Genomic DNA, 27,274 nt, shown 5'->3' with positions numbered 1-27,274 from the left:
GTATACATTTCATATGCATATCTTATAACGGTGAAGAGTTATACGAAAGGTCATTATCTGGGTCACCAAAGGTCAAAGGTTGAATTGTTTATCAATGTTGATCAATATCGTGTACATGCCATATGAGTATCTAATAACAGTGATAAGTTTTACCAAAGGTATATATGGGTCACCAAAGGTCACAGGTCAAATTGTTTATTAATGTCGATCAATGTCGTATAGATTTTATATGCATATCTTAAAACAGTGTAAAGTTATACGAAAGGTCATTATCAGGTTCAATTAAGGTCACGGGTCAAATTATCAATCAATGTCGATAAATGGTATACATGTATAGGGACATCTTAATTAAAGTGGTGCTAATGGTCATTATCTGGGTCACCAGATGCCACGAGTTAAAGTGTCAATCAATGTACATAAGTATTATATAGATTTTAAATACACTTCTCATAACAGCCTAATGTGATATCAAAGGTCACCTAAGGTCACGGGCCATTTTGTTTTACCATTGTCCTTCAATATGATTTATACATTGTATCATTTAAGCATATCTTATCGCAACGTCTATGCAATTTAAACTGGTACCGAGATCCAAACTTTTATGTGGTTCAATATTCAACGGGGTCCATTTTCAACAGGGTATGTAAAGAAAATTTAATATTTGGTTCCGTTTTCCACGGCATCCCGGTTCCATTTTCAACGTTGAAAATGGAACCGTTCCATTTTCCACGGGAATCCATTTTCAACGTTACACCTACACCGGCTAGTTGACGTTCCGGTAAAGTCACAAATGGACGACGTCATAATTATATTTCCGATTCACGCGCTTATTAATCCGCTGAAACCTTTTTCACTGCGTATACGATAATTCATTCGCACTCAGAATACAAAGCTGAAGAAGGGAGAGATGTAAATATTTATGTAACCCTGGTAAATACTAGCCGCAATATACGGCTCGGCTAGAGAGATCTTCTCTTTAGCTCGATCGGTTGAGCGTAAGACTAGTAAGCCAGAGGTCCCGGGTTCGAAGCCAGAGGTCCCGGGTTCGATCCCTAGCGGAGGCAGTGATTTAAAATTTAATAATCATGCGCTCTATTACATTTGTATATGGCACGAACATTTGGGCGATTGAGATATCAAATTCATTATTCAGCGAGTTTAATTATGACACACACAAGGTAGATACCTATATACTAATAGTATAGAGGAGGCATAGTAAGGGGACATATAGTATATATATATACTAATAGTAGGTCTCTGCACAAGGTGATATTCTGTTTATCACATAACCCATAGTTATGACGATGCCAGTTAAGGCGCAATTTATGTAAGACAGGCGAATCTCTCGATATTTATGACATACGTGTATTATATGGTAGAACATGCCAGTTTGATCTGACAATTTACATCTCAGGTGCTATATTCACTAAATATTATTGGTAAAGCCCCAGGCACAGTTATCCTTAATTTTTGTAAACGAATCATCGTCAGCTCAATGTTTGTATACACGTCACCTTTAAGCTAAGCGCATCGCTGACGCAGACTTTATTTCGGCAGAGGCATCATGGCCTCGTCGACACCACTAAACGAAGAAGTCCAATCTGTTACTTGCTATAATATACGACCGTTGTTATTGCACGGATATATAGGACCGTTCGTTTTGCTTTACAGCGTATGGTTTTACTGCTGGACGTGCGTGTATGGCCTTGAAGACTACTATGAAGCTGGTTTGATAGCACTTGCTTTCATAGGATTTTTACAGATTTTGTCTTCTCTGTTTTGCCTTTGGTCGGTGGACGTCCGCTGCGTGCTTACATGCTCAAAGGTATACAATTTTGAGAAAACACAGTTAGGTTCCAATGGGTCAACATAATTTAGTCGTTTTTTGTTGTGTAAACTAATCGCAGGACGATTATTACATCCGGTATAAACTATATTAAACATATGTTCGCATCAGCAAATACCCAAGTCTCAACTTTTCCATATTGTGCTACGTTTGCGAGCTCGAGGTTCCTTTAGATTTGTGGTTACATGTATTTTAGCGTTTTTGTCAGTACAAAAATACAAAACTGCCTATTCTGCCTATACTAATACTGTCTATCAAACATATTCAACAATCATTTCTATGAAGTGCTACAAATAAATATACATGTAATAAATACAGTATGTCATTTTGTACCATTGTCATTTAATGTACCATGTTGTCGTCATGTTGTACCATATAGTGATACGAAGAAATATTGATGGACCACTTTGTGCCTATTTGGCTTGGTTTGGTTTTTACAGTTAACATCCAATCAACAGCTATATATAGTCGTTTAAGGATGACCTCCTTGTGTGCGAAATGCATCCATATAATGTATATTTGTATGTTTTGGGAGGCTGCAGTATGTTCTTGTTTGTCTCCTAGCATGATTATGAATTCAACTTTTTTAAGCATACTGTCAAAGACATCCAGCAGGATACCTTACCCTGTCATATCATACTGAAAATAGGAAAACTGGCCGCCACAGTCACAAAAATGTTCATGAGCTTCAATTCAAACAGGAGCAGCGCCATTATTTCACTCTGGTGTGTCTCGACCAGGGGACATATCCCAAAGCCTTCATCACATGGGTAAACACTCTACTAAAGGCCAAAAAGGAGGAAGTGTCAAAAGAGACATTAGGAAAAGTAATAATAAAGTTGCTAGAAAGAAGAGAAATGACAAGATCTCAAATTGAGTCGCCTCTTACGATCATGCAATGGGGGCAGCAGGTACAATTCATACTCCCTACCTGCTGGTCATATACCTATGTTGAAAATTAAGAAAAAAAAATGTAGTGTGCCACTCTACTTTATTGAAAAGAAAATTATGAAGGTTTCTGTTGGCGACGTACATAATATTTGCTTTTTAGTTCATCTCTTCAAAAAAGAGAGAAATTTAATGTTGTTACCCTAGCATTCACACTGGTTTTCTAATATTAACATTTTGGTGCAAGTTTTGAAAGGCATATTGATATTTGGTATTACAGTAGGGTTCTTGCGTGATTACATTGTCCGGATCCTCTCCCCAAGTCAAAGAAAAAAAATTTGGGGGAAAAAAACTACTTTTTGACATATTTTGTACAAAACCTTAAGTCTTTGGTGCAAGTGTAGATCGAAAGGCCTATATAGATATTTAAAAAAACACTTCCTAATACTGATCTCTTTGGATATTGTCAATAAAGATTTTTTTGTATCTGAATATTACAGTTGAAATACTTTTAAGATTACAAATCTAATCAAGCATTACCTGAGCAAGTATGATGCATGGTCAATCAACCATGAAATAAACACCTGTGACACTTTTTTAACATACCTTATATTGATTAGTTCTGCTCGCTAAGACAGTATCGTGTTATCAGTATAACCCAGGGACGCAAAAACATATTACCATATATATATATATATATAAGAACACCAATGTGGCACAGCGGTATAATTAAGCTGTGGGTATTTCTGGCTAGGCGATTGGGTGCTGTAGATCCTGAGTTCCAGGCCCGTTAAGGACTCAAGTCATAAAGTTGTCTTCCTTTGTCAGTTGTGTTACTTTGTAATATATATATATACATGCCTTGTTGTGTCATTTATGTTTACATATATACATGTATATACACATATACATCAATCCTGGATAATCCTTTTATGATGCAAAATCGCAATATTATGGAATTGATATGGTACAAAATGATTTGTGCTTGTTATGAAATGATTGGTACAAAATAATTATGGTGTATGACTGGATACTGTTTTTGTGTTGCATCACTATGTCTGTGACGGCATCTGCATGGAGGTTTCTATATGCGATAACTCACGTTCCCTTGAGCACGTCAAACTAAAACTACATACAGATCTTCCTTACCACAAGTGCTTGCTTGAAATTGTTTTTCAGGTCCTTAGGTCAAGGTAATTGCCCAACTTTCTGCACAGGCAACACATAACTTCTGTGAAATTCTTGTTTAAAGCTATTTATCAATAAAATGTTTGAATTTTCCTTTGTAACAGGCAAAGGATGCTGATAGTGCTGACTGGTTGAAAGTTGTTCCCACGCCAAATAATGGATCTACTGAGCTTGTCAAACTCCATCATGATCGGGTAATACTTGCATATTAATTTCTGACTTTCAGCATGCATATATACTTTGGTGTGTTCAAAATTCTGTGCATTATAATATTTGTACAGGTTAGCACATCACATTGATGTATTGATACATCCACAAATATTAGGCAAAAAAATCAACTTACAAAAACTGCAATTTTAGTACAATCATAATTTATAGCAAATAATTTTTTGCTAGATGACTGCTAAAATATGAATACTTGAATTTGTAGTATTAGATGTGTAGAGAATGCATGAAACAAACTGTGCTGTCGGCAGCTAGTTTTATCTGTGTGGTACACAGTTGGTACGGGCCTAAAATAAAATATTGATTGTTTCCCCTTTCCTTCCAAAACAACGTTTATACTTAATAATTATTACAAGTTTACATTAATTTATTTCTGTGTTTTATGATTTGCCATCATATAATACATTTTATAAGTCTATATAATGTCTTAACTTAGGAAAGGAAATAATTAATTATGTACCTGTAATTGAGCAATAAAAAACAAAATGCTTCACCTACCTCCCTACCCAACACCTTTTAGCATGGATCGGTAAAGAGGAAACAAATATATTTTTAATGCTGGTGTTATAATTATGCTCCCTTTCTCTCTATGTTGTATACCCTTAGTCCTTAATACAGCTTAAGTCCTCATACTGTATTTTATTCAATATCACTTATGCTTCAATAGATAAAAAAAAAAGGTCACACTTCTCGAAACAGCAGAATGACATGAAAATCTTCAAAAACTGGCATCTCAATCAATGGTTACTTTAGTTTCATTAGCTCGTAGGCCTTTACCAGGTACATTATATCAACTTCTCCTCTGTAATCATTGTTATCGTAGAGCTTTTAATTACTAATTGAAACATTTCTACCTGTCACCAAACTTGTTATAAAAACAAATCTGTAGACATGTTTTTACCTTGGCTTATTTGCATTTCAGAGTTCAACACCAAATGTTCTGTCTTTCTACTTCCAAAAGATGCATTATGTATATGATCGTGAGGAAAAGAAACAGTTTGTACAAGTAAAGTTTCCTACTGACAGAACAGCAGGCTTTTTCTCAGAATGGCGGGGCTACCAGGAAGATTCCAATGTGAAGGAGGTGGAGAAAATCTATGGACGAAACATGTAAGGCACCTACAAGGTCAAAGATCATAAGGATTAGTTTAGAAGGACAAAATCACTTCAACATTGAAGTCCTGTGAATTTTAGTACAGAAATAAACAGAATGGTTATCTGAATGTGAAACACTGTCTTCGCTATTAAACATTCCTGTGAATAAGTGAGGTTGTTATGATTTGATATTTGTTTCATTTTCATTCAGTTATTTGTTTTGTGTTTGAAGAAAGAAGAGACATTACATGTTTTATATTTGTAGAATTGAGATGTACATACATGTTTTATATCTGTAGAATTGAGATGTACATACATTTTGTAGAATTGAGATGTACATACATGTTTTATATCTGTAGAATTGAGATGTACATATTTGTTTTATATTTGTAGAATTGAGATGTACATACATGTTTTATATCTGTAGAATTGAGATGTACATACATTTTGTAGAATTGAGATGTACATACATGTTTTATATCTGTAGAATTGAGATGTACATACATGTTTTATATTTGTAGAATTGAGATGTACATACATTTTGTAGAATTGAGATGTACATACATGTTTTATATTTCTAGAATTGAGATATACATATTTGTTTTATATTTCTAGAATTGAGATGCACATACATGTTTTAAATTTGTAGAATTGAGATGTACATACATGTTTTATATTTCTAGAATTGAGATGCACAGTACTTGTTTTATATTTGTAGAATGGAGATGGACATCCCCCAGTTTATGGACTTGTTTCAGGAGCGAGCGACGGCACCATTTTTCGTGTTCCAGGTTTTCTGTGTAGGACTGTGGTGTTTGGATGAGTACTGGTACTACAGTATCTTTACACTCTTTATGCTCATTGCATTCGAAGCAACCCTGGTCCAACAACAGCTCCGCAACATGACAGAGATAAGGAAGATGGGAAATAAACCATATCTCATACAGGTATGAATATATAACACCTGTTAAAATGGGAATAACCATACAGGTATGAGTACATAACACCTGTTAAAATGGGAATAACCATACAGGTATGAATACATAACACATGTTAAAATGGGAATAACCATACAGGTATGAGTACATAACACATGTTAAAATGGGAATAACCATACAGGTATGAGTACATAACACCTGTTAAAATGGGAATAACCATACAGGTATGAGTACATAACACCTGTTAAAATGGGAATAACCATACAGGTATGAGTACATAACACCTGTTAAAATGGGAATAACCATACAGGTATGAGTACATAACACATGTTAAAATGGGAATAACCATACAGGTATGAGTACATAACACATGTTAAAATGGGAATAACCATACAGGTATGAGTACATAACACCTGTTAAAATGGGAATAACCATACAGGTATGAGTACATAACACCTGTTAAAATGGGAATAACCATACAGGTATGAGTACATAACACATGTTAAAATGGGAATAACCATACAGGTATGAGTACATAACACCTGTTAAAATGGGAATAACCATACAGGTATGAGTACATAACACCTGTTAAAATGGGAATGACCATACAGGTATGAATACATAACACATGTTAAAATGGGAATAACCATACAGGTATGAGTACATAACACCTGTTAAAATGGGAATAACCATACAGGTATGAGTACATAACACATGTTAAAATGGGAATAACCATACAGGTATGAGTACATAACACATGTTAAAATGGGAATAACCATACAGGTATGAGTACATAACACCTGTTAAAATGGGAATAACCATACAGGTATGAGTACATAACACCTGTTTAAAGAATGGGAATAATCTTGCAGGTATAAATACATGTACATTTAAAAACTAATGAAAACCGGAAGTAAATTGTATTTGTTACAGAAAACATTTTTTGTTAGAATTACAGTATCCACCAGAATGTTTAAAGGAATTAATTCAAAAGGAACTAAAAGCATTAGTATAAGGTGGATGATTAACAAATATTGTTTAACTTGGATTTTGATGTTGCAATGACACAGGTGTATAGAAACCGACGCTGGCGACCTATAATGACCAATGAGTTAGTGCCAGGTGACATTGTCTCAATAGGTAAGGGAGTACCATTTGTCATGGAAATTCTAATACTCTGGATATATGTTGGTGTTAGAGGATAGCATGTACATATAAAGTAAATATGTGTATAAAAGCTGTAAATGCAGCTTATTTTCTAACTTTAATGGGGATTGTAGCTTTGTAGTCAAAGCCATTTTCATAGCTATTCAGACAAATCTAGTGTCCCAGGTTATTTATGTAAAACTTTTTACCTCTGATTCTGGAAATAATCAGAGAAAATTTGTCCATTAATCAAATTACATTACTTTAAAATTTGTCATTAGTACATTTGTTTACTTATCTTAGTACTTTATACATGATATCTATGTCATGTGTCAAGTCAGTAAATAGAATATTTGATCTAGGTCGTTCCCAGGAGGACCGCCTGGTGCCATGTGACCTGCTGTTACTACGGGGACCATGTATTGTTGATGAAGCTATGCTGACTGGAGAGTCTGTTCCAGTGATGAAGGTAAGCTTCAATAACTAATTTTCTGTAAGTTTAAAAGTTAACTGCAGATCCGATATGGTTATGTAAGTTATCGTTTGAGTTGATGTGATTTTACTTCTATTGTATGTTGAAATTAAAGATAATTTTACCAATGTATTTAAAATTATTTTTACTTGAACATATTGTTATGTGTTTTTAAGATATTTCCTGTGTTGTTTAGTAAATGACATGTTTCGGATTATTAACCATGTAATGTCACTTGACCTTGCTGACAGGAACCTGTTGAAATCTTGGAGCCCAGTCATGTGTTAGATATTGAGATGGATGGAAAGTTACATGTGTTGTATGGAGGGACCAAGGTGGTACAACATACACCACCCAGTAAAACAGGACCAGGGCTAAAAGGTCTGATTTGTCTGTTTACCTTGTTAGAAATTCCTATTTAAAGATATGTTAACTTAGGAGGATACATAGAGGTTACACAACGAGTGGTTGTTGGATATGGAATTTATTTCACACGAGTAAGTTATTTTTTTAAAGTTACAAAAGACACGAGCTTTAGCGAATCAAAGGGAAACGTGGCCAAGTATAATTTCGCGTATGCAAATAAAGTGTACCGGTGACGTCCGGGACCCGGTGATGTGACGTCATTAGATTATTGATGACGTCAATAACAATTGCAGCCTGGGTCAAAGTTCAACGTGTTAGCCAATAGAAATGCGTACAGAGTTTATACCACGTGTGGTATAAACAGATTGTTAATCAACAGCTGTAATGATTAACTGATGGTTTGAGAGTTGAATAACACAGGGTATTGTGGTAGAAATGGATTTACACAATAAAGATTGAGAACAATGTGGCATTTATTTCTATATCTGTTATTGTTAAATGAAGGATAACATGCGACTGTTAAATGTACTATTGTGAACATTGTAGAGAAAATGCAAGCTTGATTTTTAACTATCTCCAGGCCACATTGCAGCATTATACAGTATTGTGATCTCACCCAGTGACTCAGATCTATTAATAACTAAAGCTTTTTTTTATGTTTTTTTTTTCAGCTGGTGACAACGGATGTATTGCCTATGTGTTACGACACAGTTTCAATACCTCCCAAGGTAAACTCCTACGAACCATTTTGTTTGGTGTGAAACGAGTGACTGCAAACAACTTAGAGACGTTTGTCTTCATCTTATTTCTGTTGGTGTTTGCCATTGCTGCGGCAGCCTATGTCTGGATAAAAGGTATGTTGTATTTGGAGACTTGTCAACAGTTTACACGGTTGCCACCTCTCATGTTCTCGGTGGGAGACTTATAATATTGAAGGCTTTCTCCCATGAAGACCTCTTTCAAGCGTTGAGACAAAATCTCACATTTTTCAAAAACAATCTCCCTCCATCTGACGTCAAGCCGTTACTAATGTACCAAACTGCATGGCATCCATGCAGTGCCTACTATTGTCAATCATGTCTGGTCTTTATCAGTCAGAACCCTAGGGTCATGGCTTGTATATGTATACACAGCAGGTGTGAAGGCAATTAGTCTGTGATGTATATTGGTCAAAGTTATATTGTCTTTGGTGGAGACACATCTTCAGTTTATGTCTGGATTAAAATAAAATTATTGGATAGTTTCTGTTCAAAGCCTATTGACATTACATACTTACCAACCTGAAGAACATGTTCCATAACATCTGTTTAGAAAAATTGTTATAATTCTTTTAATCAATATGTGTAAGCTTTCATTCGGAGAAATTTGGATGTTTTATGCTTATATGGAAGTGATTCTTTGCTGGAGGTAGTAATAGATAGTGTTGAGTTCAGGTAACAGTTACATATGTATAGATTTGGAATCACATGTATAGAAGTTGTACTACACATAGTTCTAAGGTTGTAAGCACTTCAGAATTATAAATAAGTCCATTGTTTATTGAAATTAATGTTGATATATTTTTCCCTAATCTAGGTAGTGAAGACCCAGAAAGGAATCGCTACAAATTATTTTTAGAATGCACTCTCATTCTAACATCTGTGGTCCCGCCAGAACTGCCTATAGAGTTATCCCTTGCTGTCAACACCAGTTTGTTGGCCCTCAGTAAACTCTGTAAGTATCTTAGGTCATTTATACGCAAAGTAAATATATGATTGAAATAATCGGTCTTCCTTCATAAACTGATCAGAAATAACATGAAGTGATATTTCTGTTGATATGTTCTTATTCCCCCATTACTTCCTTGTTTTGTAGATGTGTATTGTACAGAACCATTCAGAATTCCATTTGCTGGGAAAGTGGATGTTTGCTGTTTTGATAAAACAGGAACTTTGACTGCAGACACCATGGTAGTAGAAGGTGTAACGGGAATGAAGTAGGTCACTGCTACATGGAACATTATTTCCCTTTAAAACAAAACTAATTAAAAATCTGAAATCAAGAAAAGAAGTAATGACTCTCTACAGAGCCTGTCTGACCTATTCTTCATAACCTTTCCAATAAAAGATCTTATTTTTAATACATGTGTGTATTTGTAAAACAACCAGTAGAAAAATAGCGTAATTGTTTAGCTGAATTAATTTCATATGGACGGGAAACAATATTTGATGACTATTGTTCAAAGCGAGTATACATTATACAGGTATGTCTGACAACAGGTAGAGTCTATTTTTATCTAAAAAGTGATCAACCAATAGAAAATATTCTTTGCTTGAATTTTGGTAAAGGAAATCTTAAAGTATGAAAACTTCCCTGTGATAGGAAACAATATGGAGAAACTGTAATTAGTGCAATCATATATAAGTTAAATGCTTTTAGCCTGAAAAGTGCTAAAATGTGATTACTGCTAATATATGTATGTTTATAGTGATAGAAAACTAACTGTACTTCAGACATGTTGAAGTTCAATATAAGCACTAGTTTTATCTCTAATATAGTGGGAATGAGATTTCACTTGTGAGTGACGCATCCCTACAGACTGTCCATGTGCTGGCCACCTGTCATGCCCTAGTCCAGTTAGAGGATGACCTTGTGGGGGATCCCCTGGAGAAGGCCACTCTCAAGGCTGTGGAGTGGAATTTGACCAAAGGTCAGTTAGATTAAAACCATAGACATGTCAATTGTTTCTAAAATAGGTACATAGTTTATTTGATTATACCATAAATTGGGAGATTATTGCTCAAAATTTGTATGTTGCCATAGAATATGGCCAACTTAAGACAAAGACATTTGTCACTATTGCTTATACAACAAGCTGTAGCATGTAGAAATATAGTGAACTGCTTTTCCAATAAAATATATCTCAAAGTCATGTACTTGGTATTTATAAAAGCTATCATACTGACTACAAGGAATAAGCTAACCATGTGAACTCTGACCTTTCCTTTGTCGACAGGTGATACTGTGGTACCACTGAAGCGCAAGACACATGGTCTCAAGATATTCCATCGTTACCACTTTTCCAGTGCACTAAAACGCATGTCTGTTATTTCTGGGCACACCCCACCTGGCGCCATGGACACAGAGTACATTGCAACGGTAAAGGGGGCCCCGGAGACACTTAAATCTATGGTAGGTGTGGAAATACACATTTGTCATATGTAAAACTTATTTCTAATTGTTTCCCAAGGGAATTTCTCATTCCCATCGTGATTGATGATTGTTAGGAAATACAAATTCTTTTCCAAATTACCTTCTCTATTCCAAATTTGTTGATTAGTCATTGATGAAATTTTGTGGTTAGACTAGTTCATTCAACTGGAGGGCAACATAGGTTTATCTAATGAGCTTGTCTGTCCATCTGTGAGTCACTTCATCCTACAATTATTTGTCAGCCCATAAAGAGTTAAAGCCCTTTTTCACTCTCCTTCATGGTGTGGAGCTTACTTGACCAGTTGTCATGGTTGGAGTGTTTAAAACTGACGTTGGGCCTGATGCCCTCCAATTGACAGTGCGATGTCTCTAAATCCTTTGTAATATTAAAATTTGTCTATAAGTGAAGGATAAGCAGTTACGTAACATCATCTTCAGTACCCAAGTGATCTGTCTTTGCATGGCTCAGTCGATCCCATTGGGCACTTGCACAAAATGTCTCATATTCATGAATCATTTATGAACCATATTCAGTAATCTGATTGGTTCTGTTGAAAATGGTTTTTTAAATTTGACCAATCAGAAACATTATTTTATTTGTTCTTTGGTTTGTTTGGCAAGATGACAGATCACAGACCATGACAACACATGAGTGCAGGCATCTTGGTATGCCGTTTCTATTTTCCAGGCAAAGAAAAGTTCCATTAATCAGAAGCATTTTCATTGGTTGATTGAAATATGAATATTTATGTCAAACCAAAGGTTTTCCAGCCAGTGTTTCCATGAGTCAAACGATGGAAGCGTAGAGAAGACTCTACGGGGCAGGGACTGCCTAACATGTTGCTTCAACTATGTGTTATTGACTCTTAAATCACTCTGTATCTCTAACTAACTGGCTCTGTATCTCTAACTAACTGGGATAGCCAGGTAATTCTACATCAGGCACAATACCAATAATCTCCCTAAGGTTTGATTTATTTTATGTGATTTTTAGCCCACCATCATCAGATGGTGGGCTATTCAAATCGCCCTGCGTCCGTGGTCCGTCGTCCGTCCGTCCCTCCGTCCGTCCGTCCCTCCGTCCGTCCGTCCGTCCGTAAACAATTCTTGTTATCGCTATTTCTCAGAAAGTACTGAAGGGATCTTTCTGAAATTTCATATGTAGGTTCCCCTTGGTGCCTAGTTATGCATATCGCATTTTGAGACCTATCGGAAAACAACATGGCCGACAGGCAGCCATCTTGGATTTTGACAATTGAAGTTTGTTATCGCCATTTCTCAGAAAGTACTGAAGGGATCTTACTCAAATTTCATATGTAAGTTCCCCTTGGTGTCTAGTTATGCATATTGCATTTTGGGACCAATCGGAAAACAACATGGCCGACAGGCAGCCATCTTGGATTTTGACAATTGAAGTTTGTTATCGCTATTTCTCAGAAAGTACTGAAGGGATCTTTCTCAAATTTCATATTTAGGTTCCCCTTGGTGCCAAGTTATGCATATTGCATTTTGAGACCAATCGGAAAACAACATGGCCGACAGGCAGCCATCTTGGATTTTGACAATTGAAGTTTGTTATCGCTATTTCTCAGAATGCAATGACAAGATCTTTCTCAAATTTCATATGTAGGTTCCCCTTGGTGCCTAGTTATGCATAAAGCATTTTGAGACCTATTGGAAAACAACATGGCCGACAGGCAGCCATCTTGGATTTTGACAATTGAAGTTTGTTATCGCCATTTCTCAGAATGTACTGAGGACATCTTTCTCAAATTTCATATGTAGGTTTCCCTTGGTGCCTAGTTATGCACAAAGCATTTTGAGACCTATCGGAAAACCTATTCTAATCGCCTTTTGTCCGTCGTCGTCCGTCGTCCGTCGTGCGGTGTGCGTCGTGCGTCCGTAAACTTTTTACATTTTCGACTTCTTCTCCAAAACCACTTAACAAAATTCAATGAAATTTGACAGAAAGTTTCTATGGCTGAAGGTCAACCAAAATTGTGAATTATATGGTCCCCACCCCCCAGGGGCCTGAGGGGTGGGGCCAAAAAGGGTCAAATTGACTAAAACTTCAAAAATCTTCTTCTCTACTCTCAGATATGGTGGAGTCAAACACTCTTTATAGATGAAAGGGTCTTGTGGTGCTTTACCAAAATTGTGAATTGCATGACCCTGGGGTTTCACGTTTGCCCCTGGGGAGGGGGTAAACTTTACTATAGTTTATATAGGGAAATCACATTTTTGACTATTACTTGTTGGATTTGTATTGGAATTCATTCTAACTTGTATCAAATTATCAGCATAGGAGGACACTTTGATGGTATGTACATGTTGGCCCTAGTTGACCCCCAGGGGCTGGTGGGCGGGGCCAAAAAGGGTAAAATTGACTAAAATTTCAAAAATCTTCTTCCCTACTCTCAGATATGGTAGAATCAAATACTCTTCATAGATGGAAGGGTCTTAAGGTGCTTTACCAAAATTGTGAATTTCATGACCCTGGGGTCTCACGTTTGCCCCTGGGGAGGGGGTAAACTTTACTATAGTTTATATTGGGAAATCACATTTTTGACTATTATTTGTTGGATTTGTATTGGAATTCATTCTAACTTGGTTCAAATTATCAGCATGGGAGGACACTTTGATGGTATGTACATGTTGGCCCTGGTTGACCCCCAGGGGCTGGTGGGCGGGGCCAAAAAGGGTCAAATTGACTGAAATTTCAAAACTCTTTCTCTACTCTCAGATATGTTAGAATCAAATACTTTTCATAGATGAAGGGGTCTTATGGTGCTTTACCAACATTGTGAATTTCATGACCCTGGGGTCTCACGTTTGCCCCTGGGTAGGGGGTAAACTTTACTATAGTTTATATAGGGAAATCACATTTTTGACTATTATTTGTTGGATTTGTATTGGAATTCATTCTAACTTGGTTCAAATTATCAGCATGGGATTACAGTTTGATGTTATGTACATGTTGGCCCTGGTTGACCCCCAGGGGCTGGTGGGCGGGGCCAAAAAGGGTAAAATTGACTGAAATTTCAAAAATCTTCTTCTCTACTCTCAGATATGTTAGAATCAAATACTCTTCATAGATGGAAGGGTCTTTAGGTGCTTTACCAAAATTGTGAATTTCATGACCCTGGGGTTTCACGTTTGCCCCTGGGTAGGGGGTAAACTTTACTATAGTTTATATAGGGAAATCACATTTTTGACTATTATTTGTTGGATTTGTATTGGAATTCATTCTAACTTGGTTCAAATTATCAGCATGGGATTACAGTTTGATGTTATGTACATGTTGGCCCTGGTTGACCCCCAGGGGCTGGTGGGCGGGGCCAAAAAGGGTCAAATTGACTGAAATTTCAAAAATCTTCCTATCTACTATATGTATGAATCAAATACTCTTCATAGACTGACCCCATTAGGACTGATGGGTGGGGCCAAAAAGGGTCAATTTAGTTGACCGAAATATTTCAAATCTCAGGTGACCGTTAAGGCCCTTTGGGCCTCTTGTTTAAATTTGACCAATCAGAAACATTATTTTATTTGTTCTTTGGTTTGTTTGGCAAGATGACAGATCACAGACCATGACAACACATGAGTGCAGGCATCTTGGTATGCCGTTTCTATTTTCCAGGCAAAGAAAAGTTCCATTAATCAGAAGCATTTTCATTGGTTGATTAAAATATGAATATTTATGTCAAACCAAAGGTTTTCCAGCCAGTGTTTCCATGAGTCAAACGATGGAGGCGTAGAGAAGACTCTACAGGGCAGGGACTGCCTAACATGTTGCTTCAACTATGTGATATTGACTCTTAAATCACTCTGTATCTCTAACTAACTGGCTCTGTATCTCTAACTAACTGGGATAGCCAGGTAATTCTACATCAGACACAATACCAATAATCTCCCTAAGGTTTGATTTATTTTATGTGATTTTATTTCACTGTCTTGTGATGTTTGCAGTTTAAGAGTCCCCCAGCCCACTATGATGCAGTGTACTTGGAGATGGCACGACGGGGAGCTAGAGTTCTGGCTCTTGGTCATAAAAGGCTGGGCAATCTCTCCCATCAACAGGTAACTATCTCAGTCAAGCAGGGAACACTGTCCCATATTCAATCAGTTGCTTGTTAGGAGGGTAACTTTTGATTAACAAAACAGTCCTTTTTGAAGTGTTGTAGATGAGTGCATCATGACTGGAGAGCAGGTAAAGAAATACTTATGGCAGGTCACAAATTACTCTCAGATCTGATGGCAGGTTACAAAACACTCTCAGATCTGATGGCAGGTCACAAAATAATCTCAGATCTGATGGCAGGTTACAAAACACTCAGATCTGATGGCAGGTCACAAAATAATCTCAGATCTGGTGGCAGGTCACAAAATAATCTCAGATCTGATGGCAGGTCACAAAATACTCTCAGATCTGATGACATGGCACAAAATACTCTCAGATCTGGTGGCAAGTCACAAAATAATTTCAGATCTGGTGGCAGGTCACAAAACACACTCAGATCTGATGGCAGGTCACAAAATACTCTCAGATCTGATGGCAGGTTACAAAACACTCTCAGATCTGATGGCAGGTCACAAAATAATCTCAGATCTGATGGCAGGTTACAAAACACTCAGATCTGATGGCAGGTCACAAAATAATCTCAGATCTGGTGGCAGGTCACAAAATAATCTCAGATCTGATGGCAGGTCACAAAATACTCTCAGATCTGATGACATGGCACAAAATACTCTCAGATCTGGTGGCAAGTCACAAAATAATTTCAGATCTGGTGGCAGGTCACAAAACACACTCAGATCTGATGGCAGGTCACAAAATACTCTTAGATCTGATGGCAGGTCACAAAATACTCTCAGATCTGGTGGCAGGTCACAAAATACTCTCAGATCTGGTGGCAGGTCACAAAATACTCTCAGATCTGGTGGCAGGTCACAAAATACTTTAAGATCTGATGGCAGGTCACAAAATACTCTCAAATCTGATGGCAGGTCACAAAACAATCTCAGATCTGGTGGCAGGTCACAAAATACTCTCAGATCTGATGGCAGGTCACAAAATAATCTCAAATCTGATGACATGGCACAAAATAAACCCAGATCTGATGACATGGCACAAAATAAGCTCGGATCTGGTGGCAGGTCACAAATAATTTCAGATCTGATTACACGTTACAAGCTACTCACAGATCCGATGGCACATTACAAAAAAAACCTCATGATCTGATGGCTGCAGGCAGAGCAAAAAATCTGTTCTTTGAGGACCAAGGATATTAAAGATGATCGTAGTGATCAGATTACATATATTTAGTCAGGCCATCATTGTAGAAATACCTTTGTAGCCATCATTATTTCAACAATTTCAATAAACATTTAAAAAGTTTGTTTGTGCTTTATCAGAGATTTTATTATGTTGATTACAGGTACGAGATATGTCCCGCGAGAATGTCGAATGTGACCTTGATTTCTGTGGATTTATCATCATTTCTTGTCCACTCAAGTCAGACTCCAAAGCTGTTGTCAAGGAAATCATCAATTCATCTCATCATGTAGGTACTTTTGATGAATAGTTTTAAAGTTATCCATAGTTATTCTCAATAATAGAAAGATGGATAACATCATTATTTGCTAAACAACTACTGCTTTACACCAAAAATTGTACAATGTTCTTTTGATGTATGTTTGAAAACATTATGAACAATATATTGAAGAATTTTGTAATGATGTGAACTGTTTGTTTATGAAGGTTGTCATGATAACTTATGAACAATATATTGAAGTATTTTGTAATGATGTGAACTGTTTGTTTATGAAGGTTGTCATGATAACGGGAGACAACCCATTGACAGCCTGCCATGTTGCTAAAGAGCTCCGATTTACCAGAAAGACAACTGTCGTCCTCACACCTCCAAATGACAAAGGTTTGTTATCTTAGATCTCTTCAATAACACACTCAACAAACACAACTGTCGTCCTCACTCCTCCAAATGACAAATGTAACCTTAGATCTTCAATAATACACTCAGTAAAGACAACTGTCATCCCAACACCTCCAAATGACAAATGTAACCTTAGATCTTCAATAATACACTCACCAACACAACTGTCATCCTCACTCCTCCAAATGACAAGGTAACCTTAGATCTTCAATAATACACTCACCAAACACAACTGTCAACCTCACTCCTCCAAATGACAAATGTAACCTTAGATCTTCAGGAAAGTGTTTATCATTGATCACCTAATATAATACATTTGTGTTTGCACTAAAAGTGATAAAACTGTATTCTTCACAAGATACTTCTGTAGGTATGGGTGTGGTAATAGTTGTTGTATCATATTTAAATAGTAGTTTGTAAGTTTAAAGGAGAGAGGAATAAAACATACTGTTCTATTACAGATTCTGCATGGCATTGGCAGTCAATAGATGACAAGGTTATACTACCAGTAAAAATAGACAATATACGCAAAGAGCTGATTGGTCAATATGATCTCTGTCTGACCGGAGAGGTAAGTCTTTGTATGGTATCTGTCACAGGTCATCATCTCATATGATGTGTGATTTTTTTATGCCCCTGCCATGAAATATATTATCACTGTCGGCGTTTGCGATGATGCCGGGGGGGGGGGGGGGGGGGGGGGGGGGGGGGGGGGGGGGATCCGCACATGTAAATACAGATCTTGCCTGCATGGGATTGTCTTTTTAGTGGTCCAAAGGTCAAGGTTACTGTTACTTTAAATAGAAAATCTGTTTCTGTGCACATCTGCTTCCTTGGAATTCTTGTTAAAGCTATTTATCAATAAATTGTTTGAATTTTCCTTTTTAATAGGCGAAGGATGCTGATAGTGCTCAGACTGGTTGAAAGTTGTTCCCACCCTTTCTGGGCAGGGGACACGTCCACTTCTATGGAATTCTTGTGTTTATGTTTATATGAACAATTTGACAACTGTTTTTAGGTCATCTGACCCAAAGGGTCAGGATGACCTATAGTCATCGTGCTTCGTCCGTCGTCGTCCGCCGTGCGCCGTGCGCCGTGCGCCGTCCGTAAACTTTTTCTTTCAAAACGCTACTCCTCCTTAACGCTTGGGTGGATTACTTCCAAATTTGGTTTGAAGCATCATTGGGGGAGGGCAATCATATTTTATATAAATGAGGCTGGTCTGACCCCTGGGGCCAGAAGGGCGGGGCCCCAAAAAGGGAACTTAGGTGAATATTGCTATAAAATCCTACTCCTCCTTTACCCTTAGGTGGAGTACAACTAAATTTGGTGTGAAACATCATTGGGGGAGGGCGGTCATATTTTATATAAATGAAGTTGGTGTGACCCCTGGGGCCTGAGGGGCGGGGCCCCAAAAGGGGAACTTTGATGAAATTTTGCTATAAAATCCTACTCCTCCTTAACCCTTTAGTGGATTTCAACCAGATATGTTGTGAAACATCATTTGGGGAGGGCGGTCATATTTTATATAAATGAGGCTGGTGTGACCACTAGGGCCTGAGGGGCGGGGCCCCAAATGGGGAACTTTGATGAAATTTTGCTATAAAATCCTACTCCTCCTTAACCCTTTAGTGGATTTCAACCAGATATGTTGTGAAACATCATTTGGGGAGGGCGGTCATATTTTATATAAATGAGGCTGGTGTGAGCCCTGGGGCCAGAGTGACGGGCCCAAAAAGGGAACTTTGATGAAATTTTGCTATAAAATCCTACTCGTCCTTAACCCTTTGGTGGATTTCAACCAGATATTGTGTGAAACATCATTGGTGGAGGGTGGTCATATTTTATATAAATGAGGCTGGTGTGGCCCCTGGGGCCAGAGGGGCAGGGCCCCAAAAGGGGAACTTTGATGAAATTTTGCTGTAAAATCCTACTCCTCCTAACACCCATAGTGAATTATTACCAAATTTGGTGTGAAACATCATTGGAGGAGGACAATCATATTTTATATAAATGAGGCTGGTTTGACGCCTAGGGCCAGAGGGGCGGGGCCCCAAAAGGGGAACTTTTGTGAATTTTTGCTATAAATCCTACTTCTCTCTAACCGTTGGGTGGATTAATACGAAATATGGTGTGAAACATCCTTTGGGAAGGATGGTCATATTTTATATAAACGAGGCTAGTGTGACCCCTGGGGCCTGAGGGGCAGGGCCCCAAAAGGGGAACTTTGGTGAATATTTGCTGTTAAATCCTAATCCTTCCTTACCTTTTGGTGGATTACAACCAAATTTGATGTGAAACATAAGGTGACGGCAATCATATTTTTTAATGAGACAGGTTTGACCCCTGGGGAAAAAAAGATGGGGCAAAAGGAGCGCTTAGGTTAAACATTTCTTAAAAATGCAATTCCTCCTTAATGCCTGAATTGATTACAACCATATTTAGTATGAAACATCATTGGGGAAAGGCAATCCTAATTGATATAAATGAGTCTTGTCTGACCCATTGGGACAGAGGGGCATGCCCCAAAAATGGGAACTTGGCTAAAATTTTGCTTTATGATGCTGCTCTTCCTGGACAAGCTAAATGGATAAAAACCAAATTTGATCTAAAACATAACTGGCTGCGATAAATAATTTATGGTAATAATGCTGGATTGGGGTGTGTGTCCCTGCTGTGAGTGTAAGTGTTTGTCAGATGACCGTTAAGGCCCATGGGCCTCTTGTTAACCTTTATTAATGTAAACATTGAAACAACTTTTGTTACCCTGTACTTATGTAAACATTGCTACAACTATTGTTGTTAATTTCAGGCTCTAACTTACATACAAGCAGACCCTAAGTTGATGAGAATACTTCTACCAAATGTTCGTGTATTTGCCAGGGTGGCCCCAAAACAGAAGGTCAGTTTAATTATCACGATTAATTTAAACAATATTTTTATAACTAATTACATTTTACAACATAGGGATCACATATTAAACTATAGATTTCTTGACAAGGTACTGTCCTATACTGATGTTAAAATGAAATCCTTTAATTTACACTTACTAGTTTAATAGCAGCATTATGTTTACACTATATAAAATAAGTAGATTAATAACTATTTTCATTGGCTTTGTAGGAGGTCGTCATAACAACATTGAAGAGCTATGGCTACACAACATTGATGTGTGGCGACGGAACCAATGATGTCGGAGCACTCAAACATGCCCATGTTGGTGTGGCCCTTTTATGTAATGCTCCAGAAAAACCACCAGAGAGAAAGAAGCGCAGACCTGCTGATGAGGTAATACATGTTGTAACAGAGTCTTTCATTGTGCTTATTTTATTGTATCTTTATTGAATATAGAACCAGTACTTGACTGATTTTCAGGTTTAATTGATTTATTGATAACAAATAATTTGTAAATTGGATATGAACATCCATAATCAATTATAATTAGGGCTTTTCACCCAAGTGGTGAAAAGACCTATTGTTTCCGTTATGTTTCTTATTATTTTTCTTCTTCTGCACTTGATTTTGTGACAGCCATTCAGCAAATATGGTATAAGTTATGTTTAAAATGATGTAGGTTTGTTTAATAAGAAGGTCTGAAGATGTTCATGTAACAAAATTAAGTAGTTCAGAAAATTCAAAATGGCCGCCATGACGTCATACCTAAAATGTTTAAAATGACTATAACTCAAAAAGTATTCATTATACAGAGGTTATGTAATTATATTATTTGTAGATAATAACTGGGGCTAACTTTTATATAATTACAAGTTTAAGGTCAGAGGTCAAATAAAAAGCTCGCTAAGGGGTCAAGTTAGTCTATTTTTAGAAAATCTTAATTTTTAAATATTTTTCCAAAACAAATTCTTAGTATGATGCAGAATGTCATTCTGATGAATTTAAAGTTTTCAGTTTTTCTGTGACACATACGGTTTCTGTTGTACGCCATTTTGAATTTCCCTCTATATATTTCAATATAGAAAAGTGTGTTACATTTTAAACTTCTTCTCAAGTTCCACAAGTGGCATTCATCTCAATCTTAGCTAAAATAATCCTTGGATTGTCCTGGCCAAGTTATGTTATTTTTTAAGTTGATTTGAAATCCAAGATGGCCGCCATGACGTCATGTATTAAAAAGCTTAAAATGCCCATAATTAAAAAAGTATTCATTTTACAGGGGTCAGGTAATTATGTTATTTGTAGTTAAAGCCTGGCTCTAGCTTTTACTCACTAAAAGTTTTAGGGTCAGAGGTCAAATAAAAGCGTTCGCTATGGTCTATTTTTAGAAAATCTTCATTTTTTAATCTTTTTCCAAAAAAAGAAATTGAAGTATGATTCAAAATGTTATTCTGATGATTTTCATGTTTTTTGGTGTTTCGGTAACGTTTACCATTAACGCGGAACGCCATTTTGAATTAATTTGGCATCTGATATATAACGGCATCTGAGATATAACGTAAGTTGGACGAGGGGAGATAACTCGTACAAGGCTGTACGAGTTATTTCCCTTCGTCCACTCCTTTGTTGAAATGTAATATCTCAGATGCCAGATTAATCAAAACTAGAATGTGGATGACCTATCAAGTGTTCTAAAATAGTTTTTTATGTTTGGAAATACCAAGCCTTTAGGTCATTTATGCTAAATAGTGAAAAGCCCGTCAAATTGTTCCGAAACAATTTCTAGTTGTTTATTTCCTACCAATCTTCAACACTAATAGTTACTATGATACTAATGTTACATTATCATTCAACCAGAACTTTTAGTACTGTCATTAACTCTCTTTATTTTTTCACATAAATTACAAAGAAGATATTTGGTTAGATTAATGGACTTTGATTTACAATATTTATTAGAATACTTTAGTAACAATGATCAATTTATTTTATGTATTCTACCATTAGACCACATGTACTGTATAATGTGTAACTTTACTGTGGTTGAAATTTTCTATGATATACTTGTGTATTAGGGTATAGTTTACCCATCGAAATTGTGAAATTAAAAACTCCATGGAAATAACCATATTTACAGTAATTGATTCTTGAAAAAGTAATTAGTGATAGAAATATGAGATCACTTTTAAATAGATTTAAATCATTAACTTTGTCAGGGATCGTCTGTGGATGGAGAGGCAGGATCAAGTGAAAATCAAAACGATAAACACTCAGTGATGTCCCGTTCTAAGGGAGGAAGCAGAGCAGCCAAGCAGAGAGCTATTGCAAGGGGAGATAATCTGGCGCCCGCACAGGTTCGTTTCCAATTATAGGGCTGTTATCATTGCTATGTTATTTGTACAATTAAAACATTATCTTGGAATGGAATTTTTATTTGGAGATCAGCTATATTGTTAGGTAAACACCTGAAATGAAACAAGTATAGTGTTATTTGGAGACGTGTGACTGATTCTCTAATACTGTTAATGCTGACAGCTTTAGCCGAGTTCTATGGAGTTATCCATTAAGAAAACATGTTATACAGTTTGTTGGTGTATTATAGTGTGATTCTCTGACAGCTGAAATTTGAAGTTCATCATATCTGTATGTAAACACCAACTTGTAAACATTTTTCAGGAAAAAATATAAAGAAATGTTGATAGTTCACTGCATGATAGTATTTAAACTTACAACTCTTGAGATGCTTACCTTTCGCTCTCCACAAAAAGTTTGGACACACTGAAATTCCAAATTGTTACCCAATAGTAACAGATTAAGGTAATGTGTTTTACAGTAATGCTTGTAATATATGTACGCCTCTCAAGATTGGTTATAAATTCTAATATTGTACAGTAATGCTTGTAATATATGTACGCCTCTCAAGATTGGTTATAAATTCTAATATTAATTTGCGTTTTGCTCTAAAGAAAAAACTTGCTAACATGCTGAAGGATTTAGAGGAGGAGGAGAAAGCTCAAGTGATCCGATTAGGAGACGCCAGTATAGCTTCACCATTTACATCTAAACTGTCTACCACAATGTGTAGTGAGTATTAAACTCTATTCTCTGTAGAATAAATCTTGTGTATAAGATATCTCATGAACCCCATATTTAGTTTATATTCACACCATCAAGATCTACATATTATGCGGTCTTGGTGGTCAGTACTCGTAGGTTACTGAACTGTATCCCATCCTCACCATTGTAATTTGAAAATGAGATGAATAAAATGTAACCGATTTACTGTTAAAAAGTTATTGTGTGGAGTATCTATAGGTTACCTTATCAGCTCCAGCTTGTTGGAATTCTCTTAAACCTAGTGGTAGGGTATACACTTGTAGAGTGGGAAGTTTAAATCCCAGCATTGGTCTTCCTTCTTATTGTGTGTACCAGCATCCTTGAGACAGAATATGCCTGTTATGTTCGAAATGTTGAGAATTTTTTTGTAGTATATAATCACAATGTTTCTTATTTACAGTTTGCCATGTGATTAAACAAGGGCGCTGTACCCTAGTGACCACACTCCAAATGTTTAAAATTCTTGCCCTTAATGCCCTGATCCTAGCCTACAGTCAGAGCGTCCTGTACCTGGACGGCATCAAGTTCAGTGACAGTCAAGCCACCATGCAGGGTCTTCTATTGGCGGGATGTTTTCTATTTATATCAAGGTCAAAGGTGAGAAAGTCAAACTTATCAGTGACCCTGAACCATCACCAGTTTGTTATTTATTGTCTATGAAGGAGTTATTGACAAAACCCACAATTGACTTATTCTCAAGTCAGTGTTTGGTACAAAATTTGTCTGTATGGTTTTAACTGGTTCGTCTTATTTAAAATGTAATATTGTCATGGAGGTATGTCAAGGCCTCTTGTGAATGTTAATACAACATTATACCAATAAGTCTTGACAACTTATCTACTCTAATTGATAACTACATGTACATTGAAAGCAAACAGAAGAGTCTACCTATCAGAAATAGTAAAGCTGTTCTACTGTATAGGAGAACCTTGATGTTATGCATGTACCATTGTATAGGAACTTAGATGTGATTTTGTTTGATATATACATGAAGATGTCCGATTCATTAAAAACATGTTCAATTAATACAATTTATTTGACACAAATTGAAATGAATTTGAACAACTCCAGTGTAACACCAAAGCTTTATGATGTTGTTAATGTCAGTGTTTTTAAGCTTTATGATGTTGTCAATGTCATTGTTTTTAAGCTTTATGATGTTGTCAATGTCATTGTTTTTACAGCCCCTGAAGACGTTATCCAAGGAGCGTCCACTGACCAATATACTAAACCTGTACACGCTACTCACTGTGCTGCTCCAGTTTTTTGTTCACTTCGCCTGCCTCGTTTATCTGGTGCAGGGCGCCAAAGAGTTGGCTCCATCGTAAGTCTAAAAGTTATTTTATAGCGTTGCTATGTCCGTCCGTCCATCTAGCTGCACCCCATCCTGTCAGGAAACAAGGGTATATCTTGAGATTCCTTCAATAGATTTGCTTTATGTTTAAACCATAGTGTCATAATTTAATCTTGTTTGTAACATGCATTTTCATTGGCTTAGAAATTTATGTTATCAGTCCCTAACTTTAAAAATGACATCACTATTTATAATGTCGCTTTTGATTTGTGGATTGAGCAGCGTTATGATTTGTTTGAGAAAAGCGTCCAGCAATAAAGTGAATTTCTGCATGGTATAGATTAAATTATAAGGATTAACATAAATATATTTCTTATGTTATGGAGTTATATCACAAAAAAACGGAGTGTACTGTCATCATAAACCAAGTTCTTTGCATAGGAGCAGGGACATTCATGTCTTGTAGACATTTTCTAGTTTGCTCTCAGAAAACCTCTGAATTTTGAAATATGTATCATATATGAATTGTTTCTGCACAATGAACCAGTTTGACCATTGGCTTATGACTATATATCATATCATTTGTTTTAAAACTGTTTTGCTTTATTCACAGGGTTGACAAGATCGATTTAGAAGCAAAATTTTCACCAAGTCTATTAAATACTACAGTGTATATAATATCAATGGCTTTACAAGTATCCACCTTTGCCGTTAATTATAGGGTAAGACTCCTTTATTATCATATATGTAAACTTGATTTTCATTGCTGCTGCTTAAATAAGTTCAAAATGGAACAGTGTTGTTTTCCACTATTTTTCTTTGTAATGCACATGTATTTATTTTCTAGATGATTCAATATGTCAAAACAAAAAACAAAACAAAAAATTAGAAATACCCAGTAATGAATGTTTCTGATTGAGTTGTCTCCCCTTGTTTACAGGGTGAACCATTCATGGAAAGCCTACGGAACAACAAACCACTAGTGTACAGTCTGATGATCTCGGCAGGCTCCATAGTGGGTCTGGCCAGTGGCATGTTTCCAGATATAACAGAACAGTTTGAACTAGTGGCCCTGCCAGATGAGGTGAGGCAGGAGACAAAGGATACTTTATGATAATTTCTAGACAATTTCAGAAAGATCTTAAAATAAATAAGGATGAAATTATTGGATTTTATAAAATTTCTGAGGGACTTCCTTCGTTATGGAACAGATTATATCTCAACCAGTATTGAATTTTTAATGTGCGACGCTTCGGCAACTACACTTTGTCATCTTCATGATACAAATGACTTGAGACATGAGATTACAATCAAATTGACAGATTTTTTGGCTACACAATAATTTCATATACACTAAGGTGGTAGAAGTTGATGGGGCAGCTTGGTACACCTGTAATATTGATCGAATAATTATTTCATAATAAAGCTGGTCACTTGGTTAACATGTTTAGAATACTGCAAAAAAAAAGTTCAGAGACAGCTACAACTGTCTGTAGATTTTCCTTTTAATTCACCTGTTCAACTATTGATGTTAATTATCTTTCATCTGTAATCTTCAATCTCTATAAAAATCTGGTCTAACTAACTGTTTCCTATTGTTTCAGTTCCGCAATGTTGTCCTTTCTACATTGTTGGCAGATGTTGTGGGTGCTTTACTTTTGGACAGGATATGTTTCTTTTTATTCGGAAGAGGAAAACTCCGCCAAGGATGATGTGACACTAGGAACTTTTTAATAAATTGAATTTATTGTAATGTATGTACTTTTTAATTTAATGGAAAATGATGATGAATATTAAATTGTATATGGGATCAAAATTTTGATATCTTTATTTCTTTGAAATTAATTCAACAATCTTTTAAAGCATTATGTTAAGCAAGTTGAAATTTACTATTACAGAGCCTTTCTATAAAATCTCTGGGTCAGTGGGTGGTGTCTGGAGTAGTGTATGTTTGTTTTAAGTTTAACATATCAGTGTCATAAACATATACTATCCATATCATTATTACCTTCACAACTCAATGATTCAAACCAGAAATATAAACAATGGGATTACTGAAAGTTGATGACTGTAAGGTGTGTTGATACACAAATTGTAGTAGTCGGCAAGTCATGACTGAAAGTAGGTCAAGGTCATTCATTTGGACAGATTTGTTGGCCTTCTATTTTAACATGCAAATTGTCCAATATCATGATCTGAACTTGCTGGTTATTTTACTATCACACATTTGACCTTGGTTATGAGATGAAGCTGTTGATTATTTTACTATCACACATTTGACCTTGGTTATGAGATGAAGCTGTTGGTTATTTTACTATCACACATTTGACCTTGGTTATGAGATGAAGCTGTTGGTTATTTTGCTATTACACATTTGACCTTGGTTATGAGATGAAGCTGTTGGTTATTTTGCTATTGCACATTTGACCTTGGTTATGAGATGAAGCTGTTAAAATTTGGCACTGGACATGACAGATACCATAAAAAAAGCGTAAGTGAGCTTAAAAGATGGATTGTTAACATGGGTCCCACATTAACGATCAAGTTCAACATTATTATGAAATAAATTTTTTAACAAAGTCTGCAGTTTAGCTGCAGAACAGATAAGTGATACAGGCCCATTGGGCCTCCAGTCACAAAAGAATTAGTGTCAATTAAAAT

General features: G+C 36.3%; 1 protein-coding gene across 1 annotated transcript; it reads left to right on the top strand.

Annotated features, from left to right (window-relative positions):
* The first annotated feature begins 1,549 nt into the window (after nucleotides 1–1,549).
* LOC117318716 (manganese-transporting ATPase 13A1-like) lies at nucleotides 1,550–26,429 on the top strand. The gene is made up of 25 exons (XM_033873675.1): nucleotides 1,550–1,825; nucleotides 4,027–4,116; nucleotides 5,070–5,257; nucleotides 5,961–6,189; nucleotides 7,251–7,320; nucleotides 7,689–7,795; nucleotides 8,050–8,179; nucleotides 8,836–9,018; nucleotides 9,740–9,877; nucleotides 10,019–10,139; nucleotides 10,702–10,853; nucleotides 11,160–11,335; nucleotides 15,326–15,436; nucleotides 16,795–16,920; nucleotides 17,187–17,292; nucleotides 17,772–17,881; nucleotides 20,123–20,212; nucleotides 20,434–20,598; nucleotides 22,419–22,556; nucleotides 23,169–23,286; nucleotides 23,720–23,916; nucleotides 24,504–24,643; nucleotides 25,227–25,335; nucleotides 25,554–25,697; nucleotides 26,218–26,429. Exons 1-25 carry the CDS (start codon nucleotides 1,565–1,567, stop codon nucleotides 26,323–26,325), a joined length of 3,507 nt encoding a protein of 1,168 aa, XP_033729566.1. The 5' UTR covers nucleotides 1,550–1,564; the 3' UTR covers nucleotides 26,326–26,429.
* The last annotated feature ends 845 nt before the right edge of the window (nucleotides 26,430–27,274 follow it).

Source organism: Pecten maximus, chromosome 2 (assembly GCF_902652985.1).
Source record: "Pecten maximus chromosome 2, xPecMax1.1, whole genome shotgun sequence".
NCBI lineage: Eukaryota > Metazoa > Mollusca > Bivalvia > Pectinida > Pectinidae > Pecten > Pecten maximus.
This window is presented reverse-complemented; position numbering and strand designations above follow the sequence as displayed.

Coding starts and splice junctions, on each gene's coding strand:
- LOC117318716 (XM_033873675.1), top strand. CDS start 1,565: ATGGCCTCGTCGACACCACTAAACGAAGAAGTCCAATCTGTTACTTGC. Junction 10,854..11,159: donor GGAGTGGAATTTGACCAAAG/GTCAGTTAGATT, acceptor CTTTGTCGACAG/GTGATACTGTGGTACCACTG. Junction 15,437..16,794: donor GCAATCTCTCCCATCAACAG/GTAACTATCTCA, acceptor TGTTGATTACAG/GTACGAGATATGTCCCGCGA.